The sequence below is a fragment of the Lithobates pipiens genome, unplaced genomic scaffold, assembly GCF_037356315.1.
Source record: "Lithobates pipiens isolate NorthernLeopardFrog02 unplaced genomic scaffold, aLitPip1_a1.2 Scaffold_16, whole genome shotgun sequence".
Classification (NCBI taxonomy): domain Eukaryota; kingdom Metazoa; phylum Chordata; class Amphibia; order Anura; family Ranidae; genus Lithobates; species Lithobates pipiens.
The window spans coordinates 208063992-208090383 of NW_027507748.1; the positions used below are offsets into that span (position 1 = coordinate 208063992).

General features: G+C 44.6%; 1 protein-coding gene and 1 pseudogene across 1 annotated transcript in view; one reads left to right on the top strand and one right to left on the bottom strand.

Moving 5' to 3' along the window:
* Window positions 1-26392, top strand: part of SMPDL3B (sphingomyelin phosphodiesterase acid like 3B) — a 46049-nt gene that overhangs the window by 9709 nt on the left and 9948 nt on the right. Inside the window, exons 4-7 of the mRNA XM_077480942.1 lie at window positions 5117-5260; window positions 5374-5546; window positions 11700-11880; window positions 12386-12519. Of these exons, the coding sequence (XP_077337068.1) occupies window positions 5117-5260; window positions 5374-5546; window positions 11700-11880; window positions 12386-12519 (632 nt within the window). The remainder of the gene's footprint in view (window positions 1-5116; window positions 5261-5373; window positions 5547-11699; window positions 11881-12385; window positions 12520-26392) is intronic.
* On the bottom strand, window positions 17779-17897 carry LOC143984802 (5S ribosomal RNA; annotated as a pseudogene).

A 26392-nucleotide genomic window follows, 5' to 3' on the forward strand; every position in this document is an offset into this window, starting at 1 on the left:
TTCCTTCTGTACTCCCTACCAGGCCTGTAGGACTTGGCATCCCTGTACCTGTCCGGGAGGTTACGCTTAAAGGGAGGAGGCCTCTGAAGCTTTGGCTTTCTATCCGAGGGGATAAGCCCTGATTTTCCACCAGTGACCTTAGAAATAGTAGAGTCCAATTTTGCGCCGAAAAAGGTTCTCGCCATCATACAGGATGCGGCACCAATTGGACTTGGAAGCAGGATCTGCCGCCCAGGGTTTGAGCCAGAGAGCCCATCTGGCCATCACCGAGGACAACATAGCCCTAGATGCAGACTTAATAGCATCCACAGATGCCTCTTCCACAAAATCCCCTGCAAGGCTTAGTTCTTGCAGGGCCCTAACTATCTGGTCCTGATCAGCGCCTTGGATACAAGCTTTTCTGTGCTTGCTGACCAACTGGCAATAGCCTTACCCACAGCTGCAAGGACCACTGCTGGCCTGCATACGCCTCCTGCTGCTAGGTAAGCTCTTGAGATCAGTATCGATCTTCCTATCCAGGACGTCCTTGAATGACACGGCGTCCTCGATAGGGAGCGCAACATGCCTGGCCAGGCGCATGATGGATGCATCCACCACTGGTGGGGACACGAGAGATTTAATTTTAGCCTCCTTTAGAGGATATAGTTTGGCAAGCCAATTGTTGAGACTTGCTTTCTTCTCGGGTCTCTACCACTCGTCTCTGATAAGTTCCTCCAACTCATCAATAAGGGGAAGGCTTTGGGTTCTCTCATCAGGTTTGGGAAATATTTTCTCGTTTTTGGGTTGTGCCTCCTGGGGTTCCCCCCAGCTAATGGCCCCCTTCACTGACCTCATAAAAGGCTCTATTAGGGAGAAGTCAAAGCCCGCTGAAGCCTCTAGTTCTTCCTCATCTGAAGGAGAATCATGCTCTCTGGAAGCACTTGGGGGAGCCGGCGAAGCACCCCGTGGAGATAACTCCATGTCCGGAGCGACACTTGGGGAAGAAGACTCTGTGAGCTCTCCATGTTCTTGCCCTTTCTCTCTGGTGGCTTCTTCCAAGCACCTGCGGCATGCTAACATATCTGGAAGGGCTATGGCCCCGCATACCCAGCAGGTATTTTCAGAAGGATAGCAGTGGTGTGCTGGTGAATGGCGCCTCCGGTCAGGGGATCTTCGGCGGGAATGGCTGCGCCTTGAACGAGACCTGGAGCGACTCCTTCTGCGACTCCCTTTCCCTGAGCGACTTCCTCCACCCGAATGGCTCCGCCTATGGCCAGAGCGGCTTCTTCTATGCGAGGAATCTCTGCGAGATGATCTTGCGGACCTGATGGGGCTAACCATTTAGGTAGCGCTAGTGCGTCCTGCTCTCTATTTCGATCTTCTCTACTTACCAAACTCCTCCCCCTCTTACCGATTATGCTGGTGGTGATCTGCTGGAGCAGTGGTCTCCATGGATAGGGAACAGAGGATTCCTGAAGACACAGGTAACACAAAAAGGGTAAGGAAGATAAAGCCATAACAGAAACAAGAAAAAGAGAGAAGAAAAATACAGGGGAGATACTTACCAAACAGAGAGGCAACACTGGGGCAGAAAAAACAGAAATGCAGCAGTCATGAAATTCAGCTGAGCACAAAAAACAGGCAAAAAAAGGCATCTGCGTTAAAAAAAAGGCATCTTCCCCTTTTAAAATTGGAGCCGGGGTCATGTCCCACCCGCACATGCTCAGTAGCGCCGTGCGGCCACCGGCACCATCTTGGAAAAGGGAAAAAAACATAGAAAGACATACACAGGCTGCCCAAAGTGCACAGTGAGCATGTGCAAAGCAGCAGAGTGACCAGGAAGAGTGCTGATGCTTCTGTGGGTTCAGCAAAAGGAAGTTAAATATGGCAGAGAGGCAACACTGGGGTAAAGGCACCAGACAACCTAAGGTGACAAGAGATACTGAAGGTAGAGAGTATGCTGTCAGGTTGCAGACAGAGTGACACCAGGGAGGAAGAGGAAACCGGAGACCACCGCAGGTACTAAGCCTGTTTAAGGCTTAAAGACCAATCTTTTTATTATATGCCTTCAGCCTGTTTAAAGCTTACTTCCAACAGCTATAGAGGCAATGCTCTGTTTGCAGAGAAAAAGTATTCATACCCCTGAGATCACCAGAGTGGGGTTCCTTCCATTTAGCTTCCTTTAGAGGCTGTACCGGTAAGGACTTCCACCCAGGAGAGGCTAGAACCTGGCTGGGGCGAAGCGGTAAGAGGGTGATAAACCGTGCGGTCCCAACAGGTGAGGAAAAATAAGAGAATACCGGGGCGGGGGGCGTATCTTCATCTTATAGCTATGTGGTCCTATCAGGTTGTGGGGGCGGAGTCACAACCCAGAGTGTATGCTGCCATGATGCGACAGGAAACGTTTTTTTTATCCAGAGTAGCTATGCAAGAGATTAGAAGATATTGCAGATATGATCCATATTCTTTCAAGCAAACCTTCACCCCCTGGATGCACTGGGCATCATTGTTCCTCTCCCCCCTTCACAATTCTAAATGGCATTCTATTTTGTTTGCCTTCTATTCTTTTTTTTATTTATGCCCCACTCCCAGGCCACCATTTTCACCTCCTCTTTTGACATCTTCTCTGTAATTAGCACCTGACTCCTCTAATTAAGGCTCTCCCAAGATAGCACCCTATTCCTCTATTCACCCTCCCTCCCTTATCAATGCCTGCCCCCTCCATTCACCCTCCTCTCCTACAAATCAGCAACTGATTGCTTCATTCAACCCCCTACTCCAATATGCACCCAACAATTCCATTCACTCCCACAATCATCTCCCAGCTCTTCCTTTTACCCCCTCTCATTGCAGAGTGGTGCTATTTACCACAGACCTGTGTCTTTTTTTTACTATTCCTCTGCAACCCCCTGTTTCCCTCTGCAACTCTGTTCCTTTTCCTGTCATCCTACACATCCCTTTCTCCAAACACCCTACACACGCCTTCCATTAAACTGCACCCCTGTTTCTTAACACTCCATCATATAAATGTCTTTGTTTACCACTATATTTATTCTTACACAAATAATAGGAAGGTAAATGGAGAGACGTTCAAATCAATGTGAGCAGGACAAGTAAATACACTGATAAATTATCATTGAACTCCCTCTACATTTTAACAAATGGATTTGTTTAAGGTTACAAAAGTTAAAAATAACTAAGAAATGTAAAATAATGCAAGTTTTTTTTAAATGTTTCCATTTATCTGAAGGCTTTAATTCCCATGGCACTTGAATAATTGAAATATGAAAAGACACAAAAATCACAGCTTTACTATTAAAACTCACAAAAAAGAAAAGACACACTTAAGCCGTGTACACACGCTCTGATTTTACGACGGTAAATGTGTGATGACAGGCTGTTGGCGGAAAATCCAAACGTTTGTATGCTCCATCGGACAATTGTTGTCGTATTTTCCACAGAAAAATTTTGGATAACAGGCTTTAAAATTTTCCACGGACAAATGTCTGTTGTCGGATTTTCCGAGCGTGTGTACACAAGTCCGTCAGACAAAAGTCCAAAGTGCAAGCACGCATGCTCGGAAGCAAGGATGAGCTGGAAGCGGTCGGTCTTATAAACTAGCGTTTGTAATGGAGAATTAACATTCGTGACGTGACAAATTATGAAATCTCAAAATGCAGCGCACAGTCTTTTCTTCCTTAATGGGATAATAATGAAGCTGCTTTGCTGGTGATACTGATGGAGTTATGGCTAACTTATTTTAAAAGGCTTTTATTTTCTAGTGATATCAAGAATAATATTATTATGCTTTTTTTTTTGGGCAAGTTACCACAGCACCATTATCCCGTAGTTTTTAAGATCAAAGATACAACTATGTTGGTGTGCCTTGTTAATTTTACATTGTATTTTTTTTAAATGTAACTGCCTACTCTAAAACTGTCATTTGAATAAAAACACATAGCCAAGTATTATTGTCCACTTTTTTTATTGTGTATTAAAAAAAAGAAAACAAATACGATTAGACATGCTATCTGCCAATAGAACTTAAAAAAAAAGTGCATTCTATGCATCCAAAAATATAGAAAATATAATAAATCAAATCATTATTCAACCAAAAAAAATAAAATAGAAGCCTAATGCTTCTTAATATAGGGGTTCACCAATGCCAGGAGTTGGTGAAAGCAGGGGTCCATCATCTGGAGATAAGTCCAAAAATCATCCGGATTATTCTCCTGGAGCTCCCGCAGCAAAGGCATATGATAGAATTGGTCACGAGTAATAAAGAACCAATTTTTGGTCCAATAAATCCTCCTCCTGTTCCTGGACTGGACTTGGGTCAAAGCAATAACTCCAAGGCCAATAATAAATAACACGTTATCTCCTCTGATTCCACAACATGTCTGGTTGACGAACGACCGCTCAGAAACGAAAACTGAAAAGCACTAATCGACACTCACCAAACTTCTACTAAAACGAAATTGGGGTGGTGCTAAAGAGCTGAAAAACCACGTAGTACGTCACTACATTTGTGTTTGTTAGCCAACAATACCTTGCCATTTGTATGCAAGACAAAATCCAGGCACATGCCTTCAGACAAAAGTCAGAGGTTTTGTCTGCGGAAAATCCGATCGTGTGTATGAGGCTTAACACGAACATGAGTCCAGTGTTAAATTTGCTAAAGCTTTTGACTCAGTTTTTTCTCATCTGTAAAATATCTCATCTGTAAATATACACCAAAATACACAAACAAAAAACTTGAGAAAACATTGACAAAAAATATTAATAAAAAATGTTGGCCCTTTTTTGGGGGAGGCTTTTTTCATATTTATGTTAAAGAAAGCTTTCCCATTCCTATTCATAGCCTCTACAGAAAGGCTGTTAGATAGGCTTTATAGTTCCCTCTCATGGCACAGCTCTGTAGCAATCTCTACATATGAAAACTTTGCATCTGTTGTATTGCATTTGGCAGTTAAAATGACTGTATAGTCCACCATGGTTCTTAAAAGGACTTACGTATACAGTATTTGGTGTTTATGCTCCATAGTATGATTCTTCACTGGGTGTAAAATATGACAAGACAATTTAGAACCTTATTGTTTTATTTATCTGACCACTGTTATATTCTGCTTCTACCCAGCAACCAAAGTTTATGCTGCTTTAGGAAATCATGATTTCCATCCTAAAAATCAACTTCCAGTGCAGAACAATTCCATTTATTATCAAATATCAGAATTTTGGAGACCATGGCTAAAACCAGAATCATTGTCTACTTTTCAAAAAGGTAATAGAATGGATAATCAAAGAAGAATTGGTGGCTGTGTTTATGAATTATTAATTTTTCTACAAAAAAATATAGTATATCAACACAGTCTTATTTGTGCCTTTTCTATCCAGGAGCATATTACAGTGAGCAGTTGGAAAGCCCAGAAGCTTTGGGCCGTATAATCATCCTAAATACCAATTTGTATTATGATTCGAACAGTGTAACAGCCAATATGGAGGATCCTGGGGACCAGTTTTCTTGGTTGGAAAATCAATTAACTGATGCTTCCCAGAAAGGGGAAAAGGTAAAATTCTTACTGTTAAAGAATTGGTAATTAGTAACAGGGTGGATTTGATTTAATTTTGATTATTAGATTTAAATCACTAGTAAAAAAGCTTGATTTAGATCATAATTTTTAAAGAGCAACTGTCATCTGTGTTCCACAGCAGCATCTCTTCTGAACCGATGTTGACTCACCGACAGTCACATTCATTTTAATAGGACAGCTGGTGATGCACCAGTGAGACAACAAGGTGAGGGACATGGCGGCAGCAGGTGAGGGGATGCCCGCTAACAGGCGTTGCCATGATGGATCTGAAATGACAGGTGCTCTTTAAATGTAAGGACTTATTCCTGCTGGTAGTTAGAATCTTTAATATTTGCAAACAAAATGAAGGTTTCCTATTTAGAATAATAGGCTGTCAGGTTAGTAAAACAGCAATATCAGAACCGATTCAATCATGCAGTTTGTAGTGTACATTGGTTTGCAAAACAATGGGATAAAGGAATATTCCTGTACTTTGTTTTAACTCATGGTTACTGTGAAATTGTGTAAATGCATCAAAGCAGTGCATGTTATCTCAGCTGGCAGAGCTTAGACTGGCTAATGGCTCAGTTAGGCAGAAGAGCCACACTGCTCGTCATACGTCACTGCGTTCTTGACGTTTGGAATTTCCGACAACATTTGTGTGACCATGTGTATGCAAGCCAAGTTTGAGCCAACATCCGTAGGAAAAAAAACATGGATTTTGTTGTTGGAATGTGCGATAACTTGAATATTAAATCCTTCCTTACCTCAAGACAAGCTCCATGTCAGCCACTCCAGGTAAGGCCCACCCACCCCCATGCTATCAGGACCTAACTCATAAATTTGACCCCCATGCCCTGAACGGCATTTGCGTAACTAGAACTTTGTCCATAGGGTGGGAGCCTGCTGTGACATGGAGCTCGTCAGGAAAGGAAATTGCGGTAAGTATTTGCTATAAAATTTTCCATTTTGCTGACAGCTCCATGTCATCCCCCTTCGGGAAATAACTAGATACAATGGTGGGATGCTGCTATTATCAGTTTAAATATGGCCGCTGGCCACAGAAATTATAGTTTTGCTGAATCCACTGTAGTTGGCATTGACGGGTCAATACGGTAGTGAGACACAAATGTGTGCATGGAGGACCAGGTTGCCACCTTGCATAGGAGATGGCGACATCCCACATGCGGCTGTCCATGATGTTGAAACGCTCCCCGTGGAGTGAGCAGTTATTCTCTCTGGAGGTGCCAACCCCTTATCCTTGTATGCCATGGCGATTGTCTTTACCAGCCAGGTGGTGATAATCCTGCTGGAGGCTTTGTATCCCTTGTGTACATCGTCAGGAATTATGAACAGGAAGTCCAAGACCCTGACGCCAGAGGTTGCTTCCATGTACCTTTTTAGTGTTCTGCCCACGTCCAGTGGGCTGACCTCTTGTCCATCTTCCTAGAAATAGGTGGACAGCACTATTTCCTGACTTAGATGGAACTTGGTGGCCGCCTTAGGGATGAAGCCTGGCATCAGCCTTAGAATGACCCTGTCCGTTATGGGATCCTTACTCGATGGTATAAGGTCCCCACCCAACTTCCCTGTATGTTCCCCAAGTTCCCAGACCCCTGTTGTCGTGGTGGTTGGGACTATGATCCACATTTTCATAATGTCCTAAAATCCAGCAGTTTTGGCAAGATGTAACCACTATCATTAAACAACTTATGGCTTTGTGGTTTGCTAAAGTCAACAACATACGAGACATGGAAGAACTCACAGCCACACTGCGTAACATGGAAGAGGTGTGTACAGAAACATAGAGGCCGTGGAATTATTTTGCGTAAACTGATGCCTACCTCAAGCTCTCCACCGCCCAGAAAACTTTCGTATGCCTCGCTCTACCCAGAGAGAGGGATGATTGGGTGATCTTTCTGCCTTCCCTTCCCCCCTACCCCCCCCCCCCCATTTTCTCCTCCTCCCCATTTCCTTTAGCTTTGTATCCCTTCCCCGGTCCTGTTTGCCATCCCTTTGCTCAACCTTTCTCTTTCCTCCCTGTTTTTTCCCAATTTAAGACTACTAGATAAGTGGAACCCTCTTGATCACTCAATCTTACACCTGCCAGCACGCATGACCCTGTCATGTGTGCCTTTTCCTGTTTCATTGCCAATGTTTTGATGTTTGCTCCCCTGACATATGGGTGAGCAGTACTTTATATTCTACGGTTGTAGTATTGAATTGTCCTATTGAATACTTCCTCTAGGATTCTTGTCTTAATGCTCTTTGTCAGCCCTTCATATGTTGGAATTTCTATTATGATGTACTCAACTGCATATCTCTAATGTCTGTGTTTTTCTAGGACTTCTTTATACGAATAAAGGAATTACAAAAAAGCATGACCCTGTCCGCCCCAAAGGTGCCCCTTGGCCAAATCTGGGTGAGGCCAGAAAGTTCAGAACTAGCAGAAAGTCCCACTTGGAGAGTGCAGGTGCTCTGGGGGGCTTTAGTTTCACTACGAACTTGAAGAACTGTATGATTAGGTCATTAGAAGCCTACTGAATCCTCGTGATCGCTGAGATGGCAGAGACTTGACCCTTGAGTGTACTTGCACTTATTCCCATTTCCAGTCCCTTCTGCAGGAATCCAAGAATGTGACAGGCTCTGAGTTCTTCCAACTCAAGTCCTACCAATGCTGCATATTCCTGGAACTTTTGCCAGCTTCTGTTGTAGACGCTGTTCGTGCTCCTCTTGCAAGCCCTCATAAGGGTCTGCACAACTTCTGTGGAGCACCCCAGATTTATAAGCCTCTGTCTTTCAATATCCAAGCCACTATACTGAGTCTCTCAGGTGCTGGGTGCATTTTTAAAAGCGCCCCTTCCCGACGACCTTGCGCGCAGAAGCGAGCGCATACGTGAGTAGCGCTCGCATATAAAAACGATGGTCAAACCACACATGTGAGGTATCGCCGCAATCATTAGTGTAAGTGCAATAATTTTAGCCCCAGACCTCCTCTATAACTCAAAACATGCAACCTGTAGAATTTTTTAAATGCCCCCTTTGGAGATTTTTAAGGGTAAAAGTTTCACGCCATTCCACGAGCGGGTGCAATTTTAAAGCGTGACATGTTGGGTATCAATTTACTCACGTAACATTATCTTTCACAATATAAAAAAAAATGGGCTAACTTTACTGTTGTCTTATTTTTTTATCAGAAAAAGTGAATTTTTTCCAAAAAAAGTGCGCTTGTAAGACCTACCTCACTCTCCTTTCTTGCAGATTATGGCAGCCGCCGTGCTGGTAAAACACTTTGTTTCTGTCCGGCAGCATCGCACTGAGACCTCCGCCAGTTTAAATCTTGTGGAAAGCCACCAGGCCCCGCCCCCACAATCTCCGTTTGGTTACTGACCTTGCACATGCTCTGTTCACTCCCGACTTCCTGTATTCAGTGTGAAACACTCCGCCATCTTGCTTGGGCTGGCTTGATTGTAGCTGTATGGCGAGATCCATGGGACTCCACAGGTCTTTTGACATTTGGGAGAGGAGAGATAATGCCACCCCGAATGCAGACCTTTAGTCCACTTCTTGATGCCCCGAAAACCAGCAGCAGGGGCCGATGTGTTTAGCAGGCATAATGGGGGCTGCGTCCAGGAGGACCTGAGCTGGACGGATGGCTGGATCCGTGAATTAAGCAAGGTAGGAGACTGCAATACATCCTGACAATACAGAGGAAAAGAAAGGAACACCGTTCAGGGTGTGCGGGTCAAATTTATGAGTTAGGTCCTGATAGCATGGGGGTTGGCGGGATTTACCCAGAGGTGGCTGACATGGAGCTGTCAGGAAAAACTGTTTACAGTGAGGCATGATGATAATCATACTAAAATACATTTTGGGTTTACATACACCTAAAAATCTGTGTCTTTTAAATCAACTTTAATGATAATCATAGAAATGCCAACATAAAGGTTATAGAGAAGTCAGCTTTTTAACCCTTTAGGAACAACATGCATTTTCATTAGCACTTTATTATTATTATTTAGAATTGATATAGCGCCAACAGTTTATGCAGCACTTTACAATATAAAAAGGGAGACGATACAGTTATAATACAATAAAATAAGAGGATTAAGAGGGCCCTGCTCAGAAGAGCTTACAATCTAATAGGTTGGGGCAGTTGGTACAAAAGGTTTTAACTGTGGGGAATGAGCTGGAAGTGGTAAAAGATTAGCTGAAGGTATGGTAGGCTTCCCTGAAGAGATGAATTTTCAGGGATCGCCTGAAGGTAGCAAGAGTAGGGGTTAGCCGGACAGGTTGAAGTAGCGAGTTCCAGGGGATGGGGGAGGCTCTGGAGAAATCCTGGAGACAAGCATGGCAGGAGGAGACAAGGGTGCTTGAGAGGAAGAGGTCTTGGGAGAAGTGGAGAGAGGACGGTTTGGGTGATATTTAGAGTCAAGCCTGGTGATGAAGCTTGGGGCAGAATTGTGAATGGCTTTGTATGTTGTGGTTAGTATTTTGAATTTAATTTGCTGTGCGATTGGGAGCCAGTGTAGGGATTGGAGGAGAGGATTGTCAGACGCTGAATAGTGGGTAAGGGGGATAAGCCTGGCAGCAGCATTCATGATAGACTGAAGAGGGGATAGCCTATGGAGAGATAGACCAGTGAGAAGGGAGTTGCAATAGTCAAGATGAGAGATAACGAGGGAGTGAATGAGGAGCTTGGTGGTTTCATTTATTAAAAAGGGGTGAATTTTTGAGATGTTATGGAGGTGAAGTCTACAGACTTTTGACAATGATTGGATTTGAGGCTGAAAGGACAAGTCAGAGTCTAGGATTACACCTAGTACCCTGGCTTGAGGGGAGGGACTGATGGTTGCATTGTTCAATTTGATGGAAAAGTCATTGAGGGGGGCACAGGCGGGGCATAATATTAATAGGTCTGTTTTAGAGATATTTAGTTTAAGGAAGTGGTATAACATCCATGCTGATATGTCAGTTAGTAAGTTAGTAATATGAGAGGAGACTGAAGGAGTGAGGTGAGGAGTAGACAGATTTGGGTGTCATCAGCGTTTAAGTGGTATTGGAAGCTGTGGGAGGTTATCAGATGACCAAGGGAGGAGGTGTAGAGAAGAGAAGGGGTCCAAGAACAGCGCCTTGGGGGACCCCCACAGAAAGGGGCAATGGAGAGGTTGAGACAGAGTTGTAGGTAACACTGAAATTGCGTTTATTGAGAAGGAGCGGGTGGTCAACAGGAGTATGGAGTAGTGGCCCGTTAAGCAGTTAGTAAATCGTTGGGGAGTTTTAGTAAGGCAGTTTCCGTGGAGTGCTGTGAGTGAAAGCCAGACTGTAAGGGGTCAAGAAGATTATTTTCACTGAGATAGTAACTAAGACAGTTGTAGACTAAGCGTTCTAGCAGTGAAGTCATCAAAAAAAGCGCAATACTGGTCCAGGAGGCCGATAAATTACTGCAATCCTCAGAGAAAATGGGAGAAAACAGACAAATACAGTGCATCTCGAAAGAAGAGAGAGCTAGAGAGGGAGGTATAGGAAGGACTTGGAAGGTGTTTTGTGGGGATAGAAGGAATCCAACTCCACCTCCTTTCTGTCTGGTAGGTCTGGGGAAGTGAGTCCAGTGGAGGTCACCATGGGAGAGGGCAGCAGTAGAAGCCAAGTCAAAATTTTGAAGCCAAGTTTCAGTTATGGCGAGTATGTTAAAGCCATGAGAGATGAAAAGACCATGCACAGATGTCAGCTTGTTACAGATAGAGCGGGCTTTCCAAAGGGCGCATGAGATTGATGGGCTTCTTTGAGGAAGTAGGGGGATAGAAATTAAATTGAGCGAATTGCACTGGTTGCCAGAGGAGGGAGGGTAAAAATGGCGAACCAGGATTAGGAGAAATGTCACCTGAGACTAGGAGAAGAAAGAGGGTAAGGAATTCAAGATGGGAGCACTTTACTATATTGATATCAATAAATATACTGAACCCTTAGATTGTAAACAACATCTATAAACGGGTTCATACCAGTGTACCTAACCGAACACTACAAGCTTTAGAAAAATAGCACATTACTGTATTTGGTGCTTTTTCTGAAATTATTTTTAGAGGAATTGTGGGGATTTTCAGAATAGAACACATCACAATTGTGTATAAATTCTATGATACATTGCAGGTTTATATAGTGGCACACGTGCCCCCAGGTTATTTTGAAAAGAAACATGGAAAACCTTGGTTCAGGGAGAACTTCAACAAGCGTTATGTGGAGATCATCCAGAAACACCACAATGTGATACAAGGGCAGTTCTTTGGACATCACCACACAGACTCATTTAGGATGTTTTACAGCAACTCAGGTAATGTTTTTGATGAAACATGTTTAAAATGCAGCATAGGTCATAAACAAATGAAACAAGCCACACGTGCATATGTATACACATGAAAATGTCATATGTTGTCAGTTGCTGTCCTTCTCTGTCCCTAAATTTATCAAGTGCAGTTCCTCTACGCACAGGAAGAATGTAAAGAGAATAAGAGAGCATTTTTACAATTCTCTCTATAACTAGAATAAACAGTAGACCTTCATCCAATACCTGTGATACTAGAAGATGATTGGTTTGTTTCTAGGACAGCTCTCAGTATGTTTTTTGCTATAGGAAAAGTGTATTTTCAGTTTTTAATTTTTTGGACAACAGTTTATTGTCCTTTAGCCTAGATGTGGTGCTGTGACTGTCAGTGGATACTGCATTTGTGAAAATTGGTAAGACTTTCCTGGCCATTTATATGCACCCCCTGAGGGAAAGAAAGGCAGTCAGCTGTTATATGCCCACATTCTAACGTATTGCTTTACTGTCATTCCAGGTGATCCCATTAGTACTATGTTTATTGCTCCTGGAATATCTCCATGGAAGACCACATTACCAGGTGTCGAGAATGGAGCCAACAATCCCGGAATAAGAGTGTTTGAATATGACCGTAAAACCCTTAATATTCTGGTATGTTTTAGGCCGGGTTTACACATCTGCATGAAATTCGCATGACAGGAGTGTGTTCACACAGCTTTGGGGCATCCGCAGTCCGCATTGAAGAAGGGTCCTGTGCAACTTCTGGCCTGATTCAGGTGCAAATTCAAGCAAAAAATTCAGACCTGATTCGCACCTGAATCTGTGAACAGGGACGCACTTGACCCCATGGAGCCCTAAGGATAAAATGTATTTTGACACTGAATATCAAGGGTTCATAACCATAGCTTATAAGCATTGGGTAATAAAATGTATACACATATCTAGCATGAGCAGTGAACTAACCAAATCCACTGTGCCTGTAAATGAAAAGAGGTTTTAACAAGCAGGATCAATGAAGTACTCAGCACTAGTAGCAAAGTATATATGTTTAAGCTAAGTTGCTTTACACAAGCAGCCAGCATTAGGTTCACCGGTATTTCATGCATGTGGTATTACCGTACTCAGGAGGAGTAGCAGAATGTGTTACTGTGTATTAGAAATACTGTGTGCTACAAATGTCTTATTAATTGACAACTTTGTGTAAAAAAAAAAAAAAAAGTACAATTTAATTTTCATTTCACATTTTTCAAAAACTTGCGTCAAGAAAATGAAGTCTTCAAAAGATTCACTATGCCTCTCAGAAAATACCTTTGGGTGTTTGCTCTCCAAAATGTGGTCATGCTGTGGTTGTTTCTGCTGTCCTGGTGCTTTAGGGACTCAGGAAATGTGAGAGGTAGTCAGGAAATTTGATACGTAATTTATGCTTCTTGAAAGCCCAAAGGTGCTCCCTGAATTTTGGGCCCCTCTATGTTGTGAAAGGGTGAGGCCCAGCCACTTTGAAAATGGATGCAGAGTACAAGGCTCCAGCATATCAGTTGTGAACAGAGAAACCTGGGTTTTTGGTTTTCTCTTGATTTTTGGTATTCCTGGATTGGGTTCCAGAGAAGACTGTCAGGCTGTAAGTGCAGGTGCACACAACCCTTATAATGACATACTTGGCCATACCTCAGGGTTTCCTTCAGGAAACAGGTGTGGACTCCATCCAAGAGATATACGCACTCCTGTCAGGGGGCAGGTGTGGACTTCCATTAGGAGAGGTGCTCCACTCGAGAGACAGTACTCCATGCTGGAGGAAAGATTCTGTACCCATAGAGCTGAGAAGGTTGAGGTGGCTAAGCTGGGTCTTGGAGACTGGAAGAGCTAGGTTGACTAGATGAGTCCGGGGGGCGACTGTGGGAATCTGGAGGTCTCGGAGGAGGTGTTTTGAGAGGCCAGGAGTGGGCCGTGCAGCACATGCAGTAACTACAGCCTGAGTGAGCTAGGAGAGCCCAGAGAGCCAGGAGATCTGGGTGAGATGGTCTAAGGACCGGTGAAAAGACCAGCAGCATTGCTGAATAGGGAGACAGGTGGCTTGGCATCAGTGGTGGTGTTTTTAGTTGGGGGGAGGGGTGGCAAACAATGCACCCACAGCCACCTCCGGTCAGGTCACCCGCACCCCGAGTCGGTCGGGTCAATCACATTCCTCCCTTTAGTCAGGTGGACGATCAGGCCCGCACTCACCCCATCTATGGAGCAGGCAGCTCTTCCCTCTGGCTGATGGGCGCCGTCTTTCCTTGCATCTCGGCGGCCGTGCTCCTCCTCTCTCCTCCTCCACGGCCAATAGGATCGCTTCTCCTTTCGGCCAATCAGGAAACGAGTCTTAAGCCCCAATTCCTGATTACCCGGGAGGAGAATCAGTGCTCTGCACCCCAAGCCCACCCTTTTATGAAGCCTATTAGTATAACCACGTGCTTAAAAAAAACCTCATTGGAAATCCATGCATCCGGTGTCCTGCATGTAGATTAGGGGGCCACACGCATGGGCCGACACTGCTTAGCATTATTTTTTTTGTTTGTTAGGTTTTTGATGGTGGAAACCCCTCTGTGAGTAAGTTTTCTGTTTTAAACACTTTCGTGTTTAAAAAAATGGGACCGATAAGCCTTAAAACAAAGTTTTGTGTGTCTTTATATATAAAAAAATCCTGCCAGCTTTAAAATTTAAACGCCAGGCAGATATAAATAAAATTAATGAATACAGTTCAGTATTCATCATTATTGCATCATTAAAATAGAGCCTTTGTAATTACTATGTGGGTTATAGGCCACCTTCAGGTGATGGACACGGCCACACCCTAAGACAGGAAGTCCACTCCCTATGTAACCCTTCCCACTACTAGGAGTACCTCAGTTTTTTTTTAGCAAAACAATACACGTGTATACCAGAAAGATGGGAGGGACCTCTGTGTCTCGTGTTGTACTTCAAAGAAAAGGATTTTACAGGTAAGTTGTTATAAAAATCCTATTTTCTTAATCGTACATCACAGGACACAGAGCCATGGTAATTACTATGTGGGCTGTCCCAGAGCAATGCCAACTGAGGGGCGGGAGACACAACAGAATTAGGGCAACATGAGAGTAGAGGACTTATACTACTGCCTGCAGCACACTACACCCAAAGGCGATATCCTCATGCCTTTTTACATCTACCTGATAAAATCTGTTAAATGTATGGACTGAAGACCAAGTTGAGGCCTTGCAGATTTGAACAATGGAAGCATGGTGATGCACTCCCGCAAAGCACTAACAGTCCTAGTGGAGTCTGCTTATGATTTAAGATTGTGGAATCCTCCTCTTTAAACCATAAGCTGAGTCCATTTAGAACAACACATTTGTTTTTGCAATCTGAGCAGTCGCCTTTAAGTAGACCTTGAGCGCTCTTACCACATCAAGAGAATGTAGTAATTTCCCTTCTGTAGAACAGGTTCTGGTAAAAATGAAGGTAGAACAATATCCTGGTTCGGATAAAAACTAGACCTTACCTTCGTTAGAAAGTTAGGATGAGGACGCAATACTACCTTATTCTTGTGAATAATCAAATATGGCTCTTTACAAGAAACAGCAGCCAACTCTGATACACTTCTTGCAGAAGATATGGCTACAGAAAAAAAGAACCAAGGGAATATGCTGTATTGGCTCAAAAAGGTTGTTTCAGCAATGCCGACAGAACTAAATCCAAGTCCCAAGGGTTCAGGGGTGACTTAACCAGGGCATTAAGCCACGTTACCCCCTGACAAAGAATGCAAACTAAGTGGTTGTTGAAATAATACCAATAAGGCCGAAAACCTGGCCTTTGATAGTACACAAGGCCAGCTTCATTTCTAACCCCATCTACAGAAGTCAAGAATTCTACCTATGACATACTTTCTGGGGTGCAAATGCCAGGATTTACACCAGGTGACATATGCTTTCCAGACTCTATATAATCTATGATTCTGGAAGCCAGCTTGTCTGCATTAACCAAAGTAAATACCATTGGACCTGACAGCCCACGCTTCTTCAGAATGTGGGTCTCAATAGCTAAACCGTTAAATTTAGCGTTTGTAAGGTAGGATGCGAGAGAAGGTCTGGATGTGGTGGTAGGGTCCATGAGTCCTCCATCTTTATGATCTCTGCATACCAAGATGTTCTGGGCCACAAGAATCACCAATTTCCCTTCCTGCTTGATCCTGCAAAGCAGTCGTGGAAGCAGCAAAATAGGAGGAAATGCATAAATCAGTGAGAACTGATTCCCCGGGAATACTAAAGCATCTGTTCCACATGCTAGCAGATCCCTTGTTCTTGACACAAAGTTGTCAATTCTCTTGTTGAACCTGGATGCAAACAGATCTACGTCTGGGATCCCCCATCTTCCGCACATTTCCAGGAAGATATCAGGGTGAAGGGAACATTCTCCTGGGAACAACTGCTGGCGACTCAAGTAGTCCGCCTGCCAATTTTCTATTCCCAGAATGAAGACTGACGATAGCCAAGGTACATTTTTTTCTGCCCAAGTTAAGATATGATTCACCTCTCTTTGGGCTGCACGACTTCTCCTGCCCCCCTTGGTGATTGATATAGGCCACTGCTGGGGCATTGTCGGATTGGCTCCTGACAGGACAATTCCGTAACCTGAACGTCCAGACCCTCAGGTCCAAGAGTTCTGCCCGGATCTCTAGAATGTTGATGGGCAAGGTCCTTGTTACCATCTTTCAGGTAACTGGTAGGAAAGATTTTCCCTTCTGCAGATTCTTGGTTATCAACCACCAACTGAGGTGCACCCTGGAGACAGATGCATTGGGAAATCTAGAGCTTGGATCTTCTTGTTCCAAGCAGATAAGATAATGTTTTGCAGCAGCCTCAAATGAAACTGAGCATAAGGAACAACCTCAAATGAAGCCACCATTTTTCCCAACAACCTAATGGAAAGTGAAATAGAAGGAGTCTTCTTTGCCTGGACCACCTGAATCAGTTCCTTTATGGCCCTGATCTTTGCCCTGGGCAAGAATACCCTTTTCTGGGCTGTATCAATAATCAAACCCAGGTATTCTAATCTCCTTGATAGTTTTTTTTTTTTTTTTTTAAGGAGGATTTCTCTAGGTTGAGAATCCAACCTAGGTATTCCAGGTAATTGACTGTGGATCATACTTTGGTCTAAGCGGGCTACCGACTGGTCTCTCAAGTGCAGATCATCTAGGTAAACTATAATCGTTATACCTTGGGCCCCTAATCCAGCTACAGGAGGAGCCAGAACCTTTGTAAATACTTAAGGTGCAGTAGCTAGACCGAAAGGCATAGCTACAAACTTAAAACAAAGATTTTCTACCCCGAAACGTAGATATTTCTGGTGAGTGGGAAATATAGGAACATGAGGTATGCATCCCTGATGTCTATTGACGCCAGAAGTTCTCCACCTTGTAGGACGGAGACCACTGATCGGATTGACTCAATGCAAAAAGAGCGGATATTTAGAAACCGGTTTAGAACTTTGAGATCTAGAATGGGTCTGATATACCCATTTGGTTTTGGTACCATGAAAAGGTTTAAATAAAACCCCAAACCCTGCTCTTGCATGGGAACCACTAAAGCCCCATACACACTATCAGTTTTTCTGCTGAGTATTTCCTTCAGATTTACCAAAACCATATAATATGAGGTCAAACCTTAGGAATTTCAATTTGTATGCAATCAGGCAGGCCCTTCCACTACATGGTTTTGGTAAATCTGAAGGAAAAAGTCAGCAGAAAATCTGATAGTGGGGCTTAAGATCAATTTTTTGAGACAAACGACGATCCAATGCTTAAAAGAGACTTCTTTTCCTCTGGAAAAAAAAAGAGGAGACGGGACTCAAACTCAAGTTTGTACTCTAGAGATATTGAGGAAGTCACCCATCTGCAGCCTACAGCACCTAGTATTCCCAGCTGGTCCCCCATCCAGGTACTGACCAGGCCCGACCCTACTTAGCCTCTGAGATAAGATGAGATTGGACGCTTTCAGGGTGATGTGGCCGTAGGCTCCCAACACTCTTCCTACCGGACCCCTGAGAGCTGGAGAAGTCTTCCCCCCACTCGAGCGAGCGGGGGCGCCCCCTCATAAGGAGGCTCCAGTTCTCCTATTGAACTTGACGGTGGAGGCCACCGTGACTGCCTGGAGGCAGATGCTCCTGGCACTGGAGAAGGAGCTTGTTTAATTGAAATACGATTACTCCTCTTCCTAACTAGAAAAAGGGTACTTTATCCACTAGAAATGTTTTGGATATATTTATCCAAATCATCCCCAAACTGCTGTTCACCGAAAAGGAAAACTAGCCAGGGGCTTTGCATGCCGCTTCGGCTGACCATCTTTCAACCACAAGATTCTATGCCTATGCACCAGGCCAAACATATGGCGTGAGGCTTGAAGAATAGAATCTCTCATGGCGTCTATTGCCAAACATAATACCGCTGGTAACTCAACTAAATCCTGGTCTGCTGATCAGGAGTAACCTTGAGCACCTCTTTAACCACTTGCTTACTGGGCACTTAAACCCCCCTCAGTCCCAGACCAATTTTCAGCTTTCAGCGCTGATGCACTTTGAATGACAATTGCGCGGGCATACAACACTGTACCCAAATGAAATTTTTATCATTTTTTTCCCACAAATAGAGCTTTCTTTTGGTGGTATTTAGTTACAGCTCGGAGTTTTATTTTTTGCTAAACAAACAAAAAAAGATGCAAAAAAAAAATCATGTTTAATAGTTTGTTATAAAATTTTGCAAACGGGTCATTTTTCTCCTTCATTGAAGTGCGCTGATTAGGCGGCACTGATAGGCTGCACTGGTGGGCACTGATAGGCTGCATTGGTGGGCACTGATGGGCTGCATTGGTGGGCACTGATGGGCTGCATTGGTGGGCACTGATAGGCTGCACTGGTGGGCACTGATAGGCTGCACTGGTGGGCACTGATAGGCATAGTTAAGGCGGCACTAATAGGCACAGATAAGGCGGCACCGATGGGCACAGATAAGGCGGCACTGATGGGCAAAGATGGGCACAGATAAGATGGCACGGATGGGCACTGATAGGTACCACTGATAGATGGGACTGATGGGCACTGATAGGTGGCACTGATAGGTGGCTCTGATAGGTGGCACTGCTGGGCACTGATGGGCGGCACAGCTAGGCACTGGTAGATGACACTGATGGGCACGGATATGTGGCACTGGGGTGCAGCACCTTTGAGGCAGATTGTGGGCACTGTTGGGTGGCACTGTGGGTGGCACTGCTGGGTGGCACTGTGGGCACTGCTGGGTGGCACTGTGGGCACTGACGGGGGGCACTTACTTTTAATACATGTGGCACTGCAGGGGGCAGGTGGGCACTAGCAGGGCTGGCCGTGATCGGGACTGATGTCCCGATCACGGCCGTCGGTGATTGGCTTTTTTTTTTCTCCTCACGCTGACAGCGTGAGGAGGAATAATAGCTGATTACCGGCTCCATTATATCACATGATCAGCTGTCATTGGCTGACAGCTGATCACGTGATAAGGGGTTGGGATCGACCCCTTGCACGGATCGGTGATCAGGCGAGTCTCATGGACTCGCCGATCACAGAGCGCGCCGCGCGCGCCCCTCAGGGGGCGCGCAGGCCGCTCGTGCACGGGACGACGTCAATAGACGTAGTCCTGGAAAAGGAGATCCGCGCTGTAGCCGTCATTTGGCTATAGCGCGGATCTCAAGTGGTTAAACTGGTCTCTCAATGATTGACATAAACCAATTGCTGCTAGCGCAGGTTAAGTCATCAGAGAAAAAGGTTTTTTTTTTTTTTGTTTTGTTTTTTTATAATAGGAATTCCAACTTCTTATCCATTGGATCCTTAAGCATATGAGCATTGTCTACCAGACAAGTCAAACTTTCATTCACAGAGGATATAGCAGCGACAATTTCTGGTATTTCCCACTTCTTAGTGAATTTTTCTTCCATAGGATAAAGTGTTTTAGGAGGAAAAAAATGCTTATCTGGGTGATCCTACTCAGAATACATAAGCCTTTCCAGCAATGAATGGACAGGAAAGGCATGCGCATTGAACCCCAAACATTATGTATATTTTTTTTAGCAAAGACTCTAGAGAATGCAATGGCAGTTGTTGCAACTTTTTATCTCACATCTCACACGGTATTTCCGCAGCAATTTTTCGAACGTGTTTTTTTTGGGGAAAAAAAAAAGTTTTGTGCTTTAAAATCAAAAACAAAAAAAAAACGGTGTTCAAAGCACACAAGTAAGGTGTCACCGCGATCGGTAGAGCGAGAGCAATAATTCTAGCCCTAGACCTCCTCTGTAACTCAAAGCACGTAACCAGTAAAAAAATGTAAAACGTCACCTATGGGGATTTTTAAGTACCGAAGTTTGGCACCATTCCACGAGCATGTGCAATTTTGAAGCATGACATGTTAGGTATCTATTTACTCGGCATAACTTCATCTTTCACATTATACAAAAAATTGGGCTAACTTTACAATTTTTTTTTTTTTTAAAGCATGAAACTGTTTTTTTGCAAATACCGTGCGAGATAAAAAAAGTTGCAATGACTGCCATTGCATTCTCTAGGGTGTCTACTAAAAAAACATATATAATATTTGGGGGATCTATGTAATTTTAGAGCAAAAAAATAATGATTTTTACATGTAGGAGTGAAGTGTCAGAATTGGCCTGGACGCGAAGTGGTTAAAAATCCCCATAGGCAACGCTTGCATTTTTTTTTTGCTGGTTACATGTTTTGAGTTACAGAGGAGGTCTAGGGACAAAATTATTGCTCTCGCTCCAACGTTCACGTCAACACTTCAAATGTATGGTTGGAACACCGTTTTCATATGTGGGCGGGACTTAAGTATGTGTTCGCTTCTATGTGCGAGCACACGGGGACAGGGGTGCTTTAAAAAAAAATATTTTTTTTTATTGTTAAATAATACTTTCTTTTTTTTTTGTTTAACACTTTTTTGAGAAGAAAAAAATGTATTCACTTATTCCTATTGCAAGGAATGTAAACATCCCTTGCGATAGGAATATGACATGACAGGTTCTCTTTACAGTGAGATATGGGGTCAATAAGACCCCACATCTTACCACTAGGTTGGGAAGCCTGAAATAAAAATAAAATAAAAAAAACGATCACGGCTTTCCACCCGAGGCGGCACCATTTTTTTTAATGCAGAGGCCAGGCGTGGCGTCATAACATCGCACCCAGACTCCAACCATCATAGAGACTCCGGCGACCATCTGGTGCACTGGAAATCTCTATGATCAACATCCGGGGCCGGTGGCCGATCGTAACGGTGAGTCGGTAGAAGCACTGGAGGGCGGTGGGAGGGAGGGACGTAGGCAATTTCCAGCTGAAAACTGCAATATCTGAATGATGTCTGTAGCTACAGGCATCATTCAGATATCCCCGCTCAAAGTCCATCACGTCATATGACGGTGGGCAGGCAGCAACAGGTTAAAGCCGCTTAGTCAATCCTATTATGTCTTGAGGAAAAAAAAAAACCCTCTCCAGTAATATAGACAGGGGCTGCAGTATTGAAAACAATTGCAATATTTGATAGCCCTGATGGCTCACTCTAACCAGCCACCTCCTCTCAGGGGATGTTGCCATTGTAGAGATGAGTTTAGCCTGCTTAGAGCTTGAAGGAGTCCCTTTTGAGCCTTTTTAGGGTGTTTCTACCTCCCCTTCTTACCATAGCGGCTATGGTAAGAAGGGGAGGTAGAAACACCCTATGGCATAGCCCAATGCACAAATGCAGAGGTACTACCAGATAATATCACATTCACTGCTTGAGAAAATAGTCCAGCAATTGTCACTGCTATTAATGCTCAGCCTGATGCTTCAGTAAATGTGCCAAAGGAATGGCCGTGTCACCACTTACATGCCCCTTTTAAGCTTTTGTGTCTCTCGGACAGCTGCAGTCAGCAAAAAATTGAGCCTTTTAAAAGTACCCCTGTGCTGGATGATGTTGCACGCTGTGCTAAGCCATGCCCACCTCCTCTTTTCCAAAAAAAAGAGTGTTTTCCCACGTGATCGTGGGCCTCCGATCCGATGGGATCCGAGTGTGTGGGGGGGGGAGGGTGGCGAGGAGGAGGGCTGTGACAAACCGCCGTACAGAGGCGGTGGAGAACAGGAGGCATCCGGCGATCATGATCATTCTGGCTTCTCCCTCTACTCAGAGAGAGGGGGGGAGCTTTTGTCTGGGTGGGGGGTGTTTTTAGAGAAAAATCCCCCCATCTTACCGGATTCCTGTGACTGTTAGCCTGAGGAAGCTGCAGCTTCTGCTCTTTACACAGCATGATCTGAGAAAGCATGACAAGGTACGTGCTCTATACAGCCCCTAGTGGTGACTTTTAGGCATGACAACATCTACTTTTTAAAGGAGACAATTCATAATAAACTTTAAAATTCCTTAGAACTATCCACTTACCTTTCCCGCCGCAGGGATTTCTGTGGTAAAACCAACAGACTTAATCTTCACCCTTCATAGTAGGCTCCGTTTAAAAAACCTTCAGGAACTGGGGCCCCTTTTTATCAGGGGATCCTGGAGCCGTAATAGCACCCCGCCAGAAAAAACGTATGGCTGAAAAAACCAAAAGCACTGGATCCCGGGGTCCGGCTCTCTAGAAAGAGAAGCGTTACAGGCTAAACCTCATTTCTATCCCGCCACGAGGCCCAGGTACCATTCAATTCGGCCTAAAAAGACACTTTGAATGGATCCGGCTGCATAGCTAGCCCCAGCAACGATTGCTCCAGTGGAGCTCAGCACAGCACATCTTTACCATGACCAACACCTTAGACAGTAGTAGTGGGAGGGGTTATATAGGGAGTGGACTTCCTGATTTAGGGTGTGCCAGTGTCCATCACCTGAAGGTAGCCTATAACCCACATAGTAATTACTATGGCTCTGTATCCCGTGATGTACGATTAAGAAATGTATTTTTTAAATGCAAGCAGTGTAAGTACCCAAATTAGACATAGTATCAGAATCTGTACAGCAAAAATCTGATTGAGCCCACATTCACACTTCAGCTGAAATAGCACAATTTCAAACTGGCATTTCAGTCCGACTTTGACAGACATCTGTGTGGGTTCATGCAGATGACTATTGAAATTGCCCCCTGAAGTCGCCAAAAGTAGTGCAGAAACTACTTTTGGTAATCAGTGCGGTGCCGCAAAGTCGGTTTTGCACCGATTTGGACGGTGCCATTGCTGGCAATAGGCTCCGATTTGGCCTGCGATTTCACATTTCAAATTGCATGCCAAATTGGCCCAATGTGAATGTGGGCTGAGAGAGGAAGAAGCAGCACTAGGCACAAATCGGTTGTACTGTAGTGCTCATGTGCTAACAAGGGTTTTGCTTATGGGACCAGAAACCACACTGACAGAATGATGAGATAATCAATCTGCTTCTTCTTATTTCACTGTCCATTCACAGACTAATGACCTGTGAGTGAAAGTGAACTGAATTAGAAATCTGGTATTCTGGTCTGCCATGCAGAGTTGTGCTGTGTCCTGGGGCTATTCTACATTTCAGCGCTTTGCATAGTAAATCTTAGAAATGATGGACAAGAATATAATTGAAGAGTTTGGAAATTCAGTATATATGTAGTGCTCAGACCCAAAGGGGCTGCTGGAAGTGACCCAGGTCTCCCTTATCTGTTCAAAGACGGCCAGGCCCATACACCAGTTCTAAGCACTTTAATGCAAGCTCAGTCTAGGGGATGTCTTTTTGTAGATTTATTGAAGCAATAGAACAGGAGAGAGGGATGAGAGTTCAGGATACTCCAAAAATGCCAGCAAGTACAAGAGGAAAAATTCTAAAGGATAAACTCTTTAGCAGCAGCTTTTACTGGAGGTAGGAGGGATAGCCAGCTAATCTGAGACTCTGCTTGAGCAGTCCCAGTCCTTACAACAGCCACTGGCATTAACACCAAAGCACATGCACAGCTATAATCCTGGACAAAGCTCCTACTCACATTGTCCAAGGACAGCAGTCGCCAACCAGCTTCCATGCGATATTCTGCAGTCATAAAGGAGTCCTTCTCCAGCCCAGCTCCCCGAGGTATTGTCCTCCAGCAAAGGTCTTTCAGCCCAAGTTCTTCCAGGTCCTCAGCTAAGCATATGCTGAGGCCTAGCAACAGCCTCTGTACACAATGGACAGGCTGCATCCCAGGGGCAGCAGCCCTCTGAACAAGCCTCCTAAACATTTACCTTCTCTCCAGCCACCTTCTGCGCACCCCCTCCCAGGGATTGGCCGAGGTCATATAAATATTCATAACTCTGTGGATGACTCCCTACTCTGTTTCTGGAAGCTTCTTCCAGGGACAGACAGGAGTAATCAACCACCAAGGTTAGGGAAACCTGGCCAGAAAACAGATTGTTGCTCCACAGAGTAACTAAATTTAGCGTGACTAGAGCAGGGTGCTACATGTATTACATCTTTTCATCTGGCGTTCAGCTTTAAGAACATCCAAAAAATTAAAGCGGACCTTGAACTAAAATTTTGTAAGGCTCCCAAACACCATCACAAAAGGCTGGGGAAAAAAAGACCCCTGTTGGATATACAGTTGATAGTAAACATTACTTATCCCTATCTCTGCCTGCAGCACCCAGGCAAGGGTGACATCAGCATTATTCAAGCGATATTCCGGGGATTGCTGAAAATTCTAAAATAAAAAGACACTACTGTATCGTGCTGTAGTGCCATCTTGCAAGCTTTGTTTGTGGGCGGGCATATTTCTCCCCGGTTTTCTCCTCTCGTGTACACGCTCATCAATGCCTTGGGACCAGGCAGGCCATGTTAATGTGAAGGTCAACATTATGGTGGAACCCTGGCTTAAAGAAGAGCCGTACACTGTGTGCAGCTTTGTAAAATACAGAGATTTTTGTACTGTCACGTGTTACTACACAACTTCCACAATATATGTTGCATTTAGTGGAAGACTGCCCTCTCCACCATTCCAGCGTAACTTTGCCACCTCACTCCCAGTGACAGAATGGGGTCTCGCCATACATGGACCTCACGCATGCACAAAAATTAACTCCTTACACTCTTTCATACTATGTGGCCAGGTACATGGGGTCTCCGGTACCAGATACCTTGGGGGAACTGACCAATAGGGAGGCTGCCAGAACACCAACCCCCTCACTACCGAAAGACCTTTCTTCTGCTCCGACTCTCCCGCCAAATTAACCTTTTGTGGCGACTTTCCTCCGGCACCCCGTATGTGTGCTTAACTGTTCCTGTTTCCCCTTTCAATTACTCCAGTTCAGGCATGAAACAGTTAAAGTGATATTAAAGCCTCGTTTTCTTAAAAACAGGACTAAATAGGATTTTTATAACAGCTTACCTTTAAAATCCTTTTCTTTTCAGGTACATCATGGGACACAGAGTCTCAGTAATTACTGATGGGTTATAGGGTATCACTAGGTGATTGGACACTGGCACCACCCTAGACAGGAAGTTCAATTCCCCATATAACCCCTTCCCTTACTGGAGGTACCTCCGTTTTTTTCGCCAGTGTCTTAGGTGTTGGTCACAAGTAAAGATGTGGTGTGCTGAGCTCCGCTGAAATATCCTCACTGGGGCTAGCCATGCAACCAGGGCGAATTGGATGGTACCCGGGCCTCGTGTCCGAAGAAACAAGGTTTTACCTGTAACGCTTCTCTTTTTAGAGAGCTGGACCCCGGTACCCAGTATTTTTTTCATCCATATTCCTGGCGGGGTGCTTTACAGACCCAGAACTGAAGATCCCCCTATTCAAGGGGGCCCCAGTCTCTAAAGGTTTTTTCCTAAATGGAGCCTACTGTGAGAAGTGAAGATTGGATCTGCTACACAGAACCCTACAGCTGGATAACGTAAGGGAGACTCCTCAAGAATTTTTCTAATTCTGGTAGGTTTTCTCCTTTAAAGTAAATGTATGCTATGCCTAAAGTCACCACCGGGAGCTGCCAAGAGCACATACCTTTCATGCCTGTTCTGCCTGCTTGGTGTCCACGCTCTATGCCCCTCCAGCCATGCTCCAGATAGGATGAATGTAAAGGTTTATTTTCCTTCTGGGACTCTCCCTCCACGGATTAGGAGACTGAGACAGGCCTGGGCAGAGAGCAATAGCATACCGCACCACCCGCCGCCATCATTACAGCGGCTTCACATCCACCCTTCTCTCTCCTCCGTCCCAGCCTCCCCTCCATGCTTGCCACAGGAATTAGAGCCTCGGCTCACACGGGAAACGCTTGTTTTTTTTTTTTAAACCGAGGGGGGGGGGGGAGAAGTGGTCGGAGGAGGGGGGAGGAGTGCTAGGCCACGCAGGCTTTAAAGTGCAATCTTTTTCAGGTGCACACAGTCTATGGAGAGACACAGAGCTGACAGGCGCATGTGAGTGGGACACAGGCATTTCCAGGCAGCATTTACTTAAGCACCAGACTGAGTCTTGGTAGCAGCGGCAGTTGCTGAACTACAGTGCTCAGCAGTCAGTGCTTTTTTTGT